At 37.5% G+C, this 9,295-nt stretch overlaps 1 protein-coding gene across 1 annotated transcript in view; it reads left to right on the top strand.

Annotated features, from left to right (window-relative positions):
- Positions 1 to 8,346, top strand: part of LOC131168003 (splicing factor Cactin) — a 34,616-nt gene extending 26,270 nt beyond the window's left edge. Inside the window, exons 8-13 of the mRNA XM_058127132.1 lie at positions 6,430 to 6,714; positions 6,806 to 6,944; positions 7,021 to 7,160; positions 7,252 to 7,428; positions 7,508 to 7,774; positions 7,890 to 8,346. Of these exons, the coding sequence (XP_057983115.1) occupies positions 6,430 to 6,714; positions 6,806 to 6,944; positions 7,021 to 7,160; positions 7,252 to 7,428; positions 7,508 to 7,774; positions 7,890 to 8,009 (1,128 nt within the window). The 3' untranslated portion in view covers positions 8,010 to 8,346. The remainder of the gene's footprint in view (positions 1 to 6,429; positions 6,715 to 6,805; positions 6,945 to 7,020; positions 7,161 to 7,251; positions 7,429 to 7,507; positions 7,775 to 7,889) is intronic.
- The last annotated feature ends 949 nt before the right edge of the window (positions 8,347 to 9,295 follow it).

Raw genomic sequence — 9,295 nt, forward strand, 5'->3', positions numbered from 1 at the left:
AATAAAACAAATAATAATTGATGGACAATAAATAGAAAATATTAAAACATTGAAGAACAATTATATGGATTAAAAACAAATTGAAATACCTTTATTTGATAAAGTTCATCCCTAGCCAAGGTTAGAGAATTAGTTCCTCATAATAAGATGAAAGAAAAATAAACTCTAAAGAGAACCTTCACAAAATCCAGCCCCCACCTCAAAATAAGAGTTTTTGTTTATATAGTTGCCTCCTCAAAACCCTAAAAACGGAATAATATAAAAAGAAAAATGCTAAAAAAATATCCTCTGGTTTTCGGGCTTGGATTGTGGCCCACTTTTGACCCATTAAACGTCCGGATTAGCGAAATACTATCTCACAATGAATTGTAGATCTTTTTGTAAGCTTTCCAACGCTACTTGAATCACACCAATCTGATATCAAATGAGAGAGTTATGATTAAAATACCGAAATATGTCCAGGCTGTCTCCTAGCGAATATCGGACTTGGATTTTTGACCTCGTGAAAGTCCGAGCTAGCAAGAGGCTATTTCAGGATAAATTGTAGCCCATTATGTAAGGTTTTCAACCCAACTTGAATCGCCTAAACCGACATCGGATGGGATAGTTATGATGAAAATACTGAACGGTGTGCGGAGACTCTTCCAAAACGGGATTATATCATATCCAATATTCTTTCCTCTAATCTAGGTGGCTGATCTTCTTCATTTATGTTAAGGGTTGACTTCCAAATCTTCTTAACTTCATTCCTATGATAAAAATCTTTGAAAATTAATTAAAATTAAAAATTTTATAAAATGAAGATCAAGTTAGAAACTTACCACAAACATATTCAAATTGTTCTTATAAATTAGCAAATAAACAAGAAAAAGTAATGTTCAGAGTGCACTTTTATGCACTCATCAATGTCCTATGAATGTGGTTTCTAGAGTTGGAGTCACTTGTATGCAACTTCATTTGGAACCTCACCCCCTGCCTTATGAGATATTTTGGATTGACCACATTACCATACATGTTTGTGAAAGATGTTTAGTTCTTATCCAAATGGGTGACTATTTTGATAATGTTTGGTGTGACATCATACCCATGAACATTGGCCATCTACTACTTGGTTCTCCTTGGTTGGATGATTTAGGTGCAACTCAAGGACATGAGAATACATGTCTTTCACTATAATGGGAAGAAAATTGTTTTGAAATCTGCTCTACCAATGAACCAAGACAAAGAACTTGAAGACAATACAAGGAAATTAATGTGTTTGAAGACATCCAAAGTCCTTCAAACATCCTTATTGTAGACTTTGTCGTCCCCAGTGAGTTCATTGATGCTGATTCTCGAGTCAAGTTTATGGTGCTGCCAATGGAACACGGTTTCTTGCCTCATTCAAATGTCGGCTTTTGAAAAGCCCAAGTTTTCTTCTCCCTTTTGATCCTCCAACATTTCAAAATTTGAGGCCAAATTTTTCCTAATTGGGGGAGAGTTGATGTAAGACGAGAAGTAAGAGTAGAGTTGGGTTAAGGAATTGTGGGGTTAAGTTAGTAGTTTATTATGTGTGTTCATTATTAATTAGTATAGGATTATGTGTATTTGGGGGTTGTTTGTAGTAATTGTGTATCCTAGGGGTATGTTTGTAATGTAATGTAGTTTTAGGGGTATGTGTGTAATTTCATATGTTTAGAGGCTTTCTTATAAATAGTTTGTGAAAGCAATGATGTAGGCAGTTGTTGATGAATTTGAATTGAAGTGAATGTGAGTTTTCCCTTTGGTATCTCCTCTCTCCTCCCTTCCCCTTTCTTCTTCTCTTTTAATTTCTCCATGGTTGCAGAACCTTGATGCTGCCCCTGCATGATGCAGTATTCCGTTAATCTCTATTCAGGGTTTGTGAAGGCTTCTTTGTGAGTTGTTTGGAGCAGTAACAGTGTTTGTATGTTCAATTGTGAGGCTATGGAAGTGTTATATCCGTCGGTGAGTTGTTCACCCTGCTCGCGGTTGTGTCAGTGCTTGACATAGTTTGTGATTGTCCCAATTATTTGTGATTATTCTTCTTGTTTGACATTGGTGTGGTTGCTGATTTTTGAGTGTTGGGATGGGACCTATGAATCCCAAAAATTTGTTTCCTAAATTGTTGCCACAAATAACAACTCAAAAGTTGGATGGAAAGAACTTAATAAAATGCATGTACCTTAAGTGTTTTGGAGTGATGCCGCTTTTGTTGCTTGTTATCTGATCTACAGAATGCCATCCTCTGTTCGTAGTGGTAAAATTCCTTACTGCATTCTCTTTCCTAATTCACCTTTATTTTCTCTCCCTCCGCATATATTTGGTTGTCCTTTGTTCATCAGCTAACTCCTAGGGTGGATAAGTTGGATCCTCGTGCTATAAAAGGTGCCTTTTTGGGCTACTCTTATACTCAAAAGTGAAATTAGTTTTATAGTCTTGTACTACATCGCTTCTTTGTTTCTGCCGATGTTACCTTCTTTGAGCCTACACCTTACTACACCCAGTCACTGAGTGCTTTTGAGCTCAATGAGTCTCTTTTGTTGCCTGATATTCCAGATTCTACTTTGCTGTCCTTGCCCATCCCACCATCTCAGTCTCCATGTAGTTTGAGTCCTTCTCATATCATCTTAATTTGCAGGTGTATTCACGAGGGTGCCTCCAAGGAAGAGAGTACCCTTTAGCTTTTACTACCACGCCTTTGGCTTCCTTGTATGATGATCATACTCCCCATGATGTTGATCTTCCTATTTCTATTCGGAAAGGTAAACGTACATGTACTCAACATCTCATTTCCAACTACGTTTGGTATGACTCTTTGTCACCCTTCTATTATTGTTTTGTTATTGCTCTGTCATCTACTACCCTTCCTAAATTTGTTTTGGAAACCTTAGCCCATTTTGGGTGAAGGAATGAATGCTTTACATGAGAATGGTGCTTGGTACCTCTTCCTCCTGACAAGTCTGGTTGGTTGCCGCTAGGTTTACACTATGAAAGTCAACCCTGATGATTCTGTGGCTCATCTAAAGGCTCATCTTGTTGCTAAGGGATCACTCAGGTGTATGGTCTGGATTATTCTGATACTTTTCTCCAGTTGCCAAACTTACATCAGTATGTTTGTTCATCTCCTTGGCTACTACTTGTCACTAGCTTCTGCATTAGTTAGATGTGAAGAATGCCTTCTTGCATGGTGACCTTGAGGTGGTGGTTTATATGGAGCAACCACCTGAGTTTGTTGCTCAGGAGGGGTCAGGTTTAGTGTGTCGGCTCAAGAAGGCTCTATATGGTTTAAAACAGTCTCCCAGAGCATGATTTGGTTGTTTCAATGCTATAGTACTTGAGTTTGGTCTTCGACGGTGTGCTGTGGATCATTTTGTGTTTTATTGTCACACTTCATGGGGTAGGATCCTTCTTGTTGTTTATGTGGATGATATTGTTATTATAGGTGTTGATGATAAAGGTATTCAGAGTCTCAAATTTTTTCTACAAAGTAAGTTTCAAACCAAAGATTTGGGATTGTTGTAATACTTAGTGGGTATAAAAGTATCTAGATCTCATACAGAAACTGTTTTGTCAAAGAGGAAGTATGTTCATGATTTGTTGGATGAAACTGGATTGTTGGGATCTAAATCGATTGATACACCCATGGATCTTAATAGCAAGTTAGTGCTAGGTATGGGTGATTTGCTACCTAATCCTGGATAATATCGGAGACTTGTTGGAAAGTTAAATGATCTCATAGTCAGTCGGACGGATGTCTTTTGGAACAAGTGTTGTGAGTCAATTTTTAGATTCTCTGAGGACAAGTCATTGGGACGTAGTAATTCGCATCTTGAGATATCTCAAAGATGCACCCGGGAGAGGAATTTTATATTGTGATCGGGGTCACACTTATATCCATGGATACACAGATGTAGATTGGGCTAGGTCACCTTCCGACCGGAGATCCACAATCGGGAATTGTATCTTGGTTGGTGGTAATTTGGCTTTTTGGAAGAGTAAGAAACATACTATGGTGGCTAGGTCAAGTGCTGAATTAGAATATAGAGCTATGGTTCACATTGCTTGTGAACTTGTCTGGTTGAAGAACATGTTGGAAGAATTGGGTATTCCTCATTCTCAGCCTATGAAGTTGATGTGTGACAATCAAGCTGCTCTTTATATTGCCTCCAACCCGGTCTTTCATGAGCAGACAAAGCACATTGAAGTTGATTGCCACTTTGTTCAGGAGAAACTTGTGCAGAAGGGTATTGCTACCGCTTATTGAAGTCGGATATGTAGTTTTCTGATTTGTTCACTAAAGCATTGAGGGGTGCTCGTGTTAAATTTATTTGTAACAAGCTAGGAGCATGACATTTATGCTCCAGCTTGAGGGGGAGTGTTAAGAGGTTATTTATGTCTTTTAGTATTATTATTAAGTGTCTTAGTGTGTTAATTAGTGAGAGTTACTAAGGGTATTGTTGTCATTAGAATGTATTTAATTTGTATTATAAATAGAGGGAGAGACCTATCTTCTAGTTAGGTCATTCATTTTAATCAAATTTTAACAAATTTGTTTTCTGAGGGCCATATGTGGAAGTTGCATGGTTCTGTTTATCATTTTTGTTGATACATTGCTTTAGTATGCCTACAATCCAATCTTATCTGTGATTTTATTGGGTAGTGCCATAATTAACTGGATGTTCAGTATGGGGAAGGGAAGGAGTGTGGTGGTATCACAAGGTTGAGAACCTAAAAACATGGAAAATTTTATGGCTTTTAGAGGGCCTTGGCTAATGGCAAAAAATTCTGATTTTGAGAGGACTTGTTGGGGGAGTCTTAGTTGGAGTTGCAATTTCCTCGTCTGTTCAAGCTTCCTTTGCTTCATAATGCTCCCATCAGCTCCTTTATTACTTATGAGGGGGGTTCCTTACTGGGATTTCCATTTCTTTAGTAATCTCAATGAAAGAGAGTGCAAAGAGTTCACTAGTCGTGTTTCTTTATTGGACCATCATGTTCCTACCATTCACGAGGACAGAAGAGTGTGGGAGGGTGATCCCTCAGGTACATCTTCAGGGACATTCACTTTTTCCTTGGAACAGCATTCTTTGGAGGGCTACGGTGTCTGGGAAGATTTGAGCTTATGGTTGGACTTGATCCTTGAAAGGATTAACACACAGGATTTGCTTCAGAGGAGAAGGCCTCATAAAGCTCTCAGTCCTAACATGTGCTTCATGTATTATGCAAGCAACAAGACAAATGCCCATCCTTTTTGTGCATTTCAGGGTAGCTCAGAGCTCTGGATTGCCCTTTTCTCCCTTGCATGGGGAATAGTGGGTGGCCGCAAGAAAGGTGGGAGACTTATTACTGGTCAACCTCTGGGGTTTTGGATAGAATAGAAATGGAAGTGCTCTTTGTTTTGTGGCTGTCTTTGCCATCCTTTGGATCCTCTGGATTGAGAGGATTGCTAGGCTTTTTAAAGGTCACTCAACCTGTCAATGGTTACTTTGGGTTAGAGCAACTTTCCTTGCATTCCTTTGGGTGCACTCTTGCTTTTTAGGGGATTACAGCTGTGCGACCTCATGAGAGATTGGAGGGCAGTGCTCTTGTAATTAGTACTTGTATTGTTGTTCTTGGTTCCTTTAGGAACTTATAGGTTTCTTGTATCTTTTGTTATCCAGGGAGGACTCCTTGTCCTCTATCTTGTATTTTGTTTGTTGCTTAAATAAAATTGTCTTTTATCCAAAATAAAAAATAAAAAATGGCATATGTCCATTGGTACTGCATCACACTAAACAAATTCTTTATAAAAGGTTCCAATTGAAAAATTGACCATGCACCCTGTCGGCGCGAATAGTTCCATTTATTGCACCTAAGAATTCGCTGCAGCTGTGCCACCACTTCAGGATACTTCAATTTGCCGCTGCTTTGCCAACCAATTACTAACTTACAAAGCTTTGCTCTTGCTGGGCATCTTATTCTAAACTGAGTCTTCTACAACCAGTCATCTGTATTTTGCTCTTCTTCAGAGATAGCTACCAACACATTACTCATTTTATTATCCAAGGTGATGTAGGACAGGAAAGGAAGAATAGAAGATAACAGAAACAACATATGGATAGAAGAAAATAAAAAGAGAAAGCAAAGAAGAGGAGAAAGAATAACAAAATGTGTGTTTGTGTGTGTGTGTGAGAGAGAGTAGATTCAATTGATCATGCAGAATCCAAAGTAACCCTAAATTAACTATAATTCCTAAATATCAAATTTTCTAAATAAAGAAAAATCTCTAATATCTAAATCTTTGAGTAGAATATGATTGTCTGGAATTGTCCATGGGCCATGAAGCTCCCACAGTTAGAGCAGAACTTTTTATGGTGACTAAAAATATAGGCGCAACTGTTCAAATCTAGAATTTACCTAGGGATGCTTTATTCATTCATGTAATTGGAACAGGCACTCTTGGTGGTATGTGATTGGGAGCTAGCGGAAGCTCGCAAAAAAGATGCACTGGAGCGAGCTAGGGTGCGAGGGGAGGAACCCCCTTCTCAGTTGCTTGCAGAGGAAAGGGGTCTACATTCAAGTATTGAAGTTGATGTGAAGAATCTTCTGCAAGGGAAGACTTATTGTGAATTGGAGAAATTACAGTTGCAGATTGAGTCGCAGATGCGTTCTGGTACAGCGAAGGTAGTTGAGTATTGGGAGGCTGTTATTAAACGGCTTCATATATACAAGGCAAAGGTACATATTATACTGCTTCCTTCAATGTCTTGACATCGTGATCACAACTTCTGAGTTGTTAGATTTCATGTGTATATTTCTGCAATTACAGGCATGTTTGAAGGAAATTCATGCCAAAATGCTGCGTAAACATCTACATCGCCTTGAGCAACCTTTGGAGGATGAATACAACTCAGAGCCAGATCATGCTTTAACATCAGAGGAGGATGCTACTGAACAAAATATAGAAGGTAATGCCTTTATCATTTGTTGATGGGTGCTGCTTGTTTGAGCGTTCAGATTAGCTAATATTCCATCTATGGATAGATGCTCAAGCATCCTCTCCAGAACCTGTGTTGAATGAACATACTGACGAGGCAGAAGAAGAGGCTGGATCATTTTCTCCGGAGTTGTTGCATGGAGATGAAAATGAAGCGGTTGACCCTGAAGAGGACAGGGCCATTCTGGTAAAGAATCTATGCAATATTTTGTTATTTATTTTCATGTGAGTTAAAAGTACTTTTGATCAACACACCCATATGAATATTTCGATAACAGGAACGAAAGCGCAAGGCTGTGCTAGAAGAACAGCAAAGACGGATTCAAGCTGCAATGTCTTCAAAGCCAACTCCTTCGGAAGATAACTTTGAGCTTAAGGCCATTAAAGTTATGGGAGCTATGGAGGAAGGTGATGCTGTATTTGGCTCTGGTGCTGAAGTAAACCTGGACTCACAGGTTTCTCTCTTTGTCCATCACTTCCATTGACCTCCTTTTTAGGTCTTGTATCTTGCAACTAAATTTTATGTTGATGCAGGTATACTGGTGGCATGACAAATACCGTCCAAGAAAGCCAAAGTACTTCAACCGTGTTCACACGGGATATGAATGGAATAAATACAATCAAACTCACTATGATCATGATAACCCTCCTCCAAAGATTGTGCAAGGTTACAAGTTCAACATTTTCTATCCGGACCTTGTTGACAAGACAAGGGCTCCGGTTTACACTATTGAGAAGGATGGGAGCAATGGTGAGACATGCCTTATCCGGTTTCATGCTGGACCACCTTACGAGGACATTGTAAGTCTTTCTTGATTTGGTAGTTAATTTGTTCAGAAAATGAAAGATCTGGCCATTGGTTTACCTTAACGATTTTAGATGGAAGTATTTGACTCATGCCAAAATTGTGGTGCAGGCATTCCGAATTGTGAACAAGGAATGGGAATATTCCCATAAGAAAGGGTTTAAGTGCACATTTGAGCGTGGAATTTTGCATGTATATTTCAACTTCAAACGATACCGGTACCGTAGGTGAAGCGTGTGTATTTTTGCTACAATTTTCCTCGGAAACAGCAAACTGCCCGCCAGTGAGCATCAAGACCAAAAACTCCGACTTACAAGTCAGATTTCTCAAATCGCCCTACTATGATTTTGTATTTTATGTGGTATATTATTCAACAAATTGTGAATATATTTTAGATGTCAATAATTTATATACATTTGCTGAATCCAGTAGTTTGACTGATAGTGACTGGTGTACTTTGCTCAACAGCACACCACTCGGGCAACTTCCCCTAATTATAGTATCTTTCTATCCATCCATACTATATATGTGACTACTTCTGAAACATGAAGCCAATTCAATGCTAAAATGTGGTGCGCTCACTCTTTTTTCTTTTTTATCTAGGTATTTTTTATTTTTTATTTTGTCCTTTCCCTCCTTTCCAATCTCTCTAACAGCAGATGTAGGGGTTCATTTGGGCTCCATAATTTTTTTTTAACATACATATTTTCTTTCTGTCCCCCCACCCCCCCTCTCTTAATTTTTTTACTTATTTCTAACTAAATTTTTTTCAATTCATTTAGTAAACCTCTCTCTCTCTCTCTCTCTCTCTCTCTCTCTCTCTCTCTGAGACTGAGCTTTATTAGAGTCCTCGCCCTTTTTACCTCACCAAAAATCTCTGGATGCTAGTCTCAGAAGAAAGTTTGAAACAACTCATACCATGTATAGGGACACTTGCATTCAAGGTCTTAAACTTTGACTTCCACTAAAATTTCAAAGCTCCAAAAATATAGAAATTTTGATGGAAACTTTAATTTCAATTTCAAAAAATTACGAAAATCAGCTTTTGTGAAACTTAAGAAATGATTAACAAACAGAATAATGTAAGTTTTTTGACTAATATATTACAAGTTAAGTAGTACAATTATATTGTGTATGAGTTGAAAAAGTTGTAATATAATGTGTATCAAACATGTTTGTAAGATAATTTATATTAAACATATTTAGTTAATATAAATAAATTTTATAAATCATTTAAATATTATTTATTATACAAATATTAATAATTTAAACATGAAGGTTAAATAAAATGTTGTCATAAGTTTATTTTTTTAATATAATTTTAAAATCCCTTGTAATAATCTTTTGTTTTGATAAAAATAAATAAAATAAATTTAGAGAAATTTCACTTCACTCCTAAATCTCTCATTTGAATTAAAATTTTGATAAAAATTTCAATAAATTTCGGATGATTCGGAGAGATTTTGATGAAAATTGATTGTCATTTTGATTCCAAGGATGATGGAAACTAGATTTTG

This window comes from Malania oleifera, chromosome 11 (genome assembly GCF_029873635.1).
Source record: "Malania oleifera isolate guangnan ecotype guangnan chromosome 11, ASM2987363v1, whole genome shotgun sequence".
Taxonomy (NCBI): Eukaryota; Viridiplantae; Streptophyta; class Magnoliopsida; order Santalales; family Ximeniaceae; genus Malania; species Malania oleifera.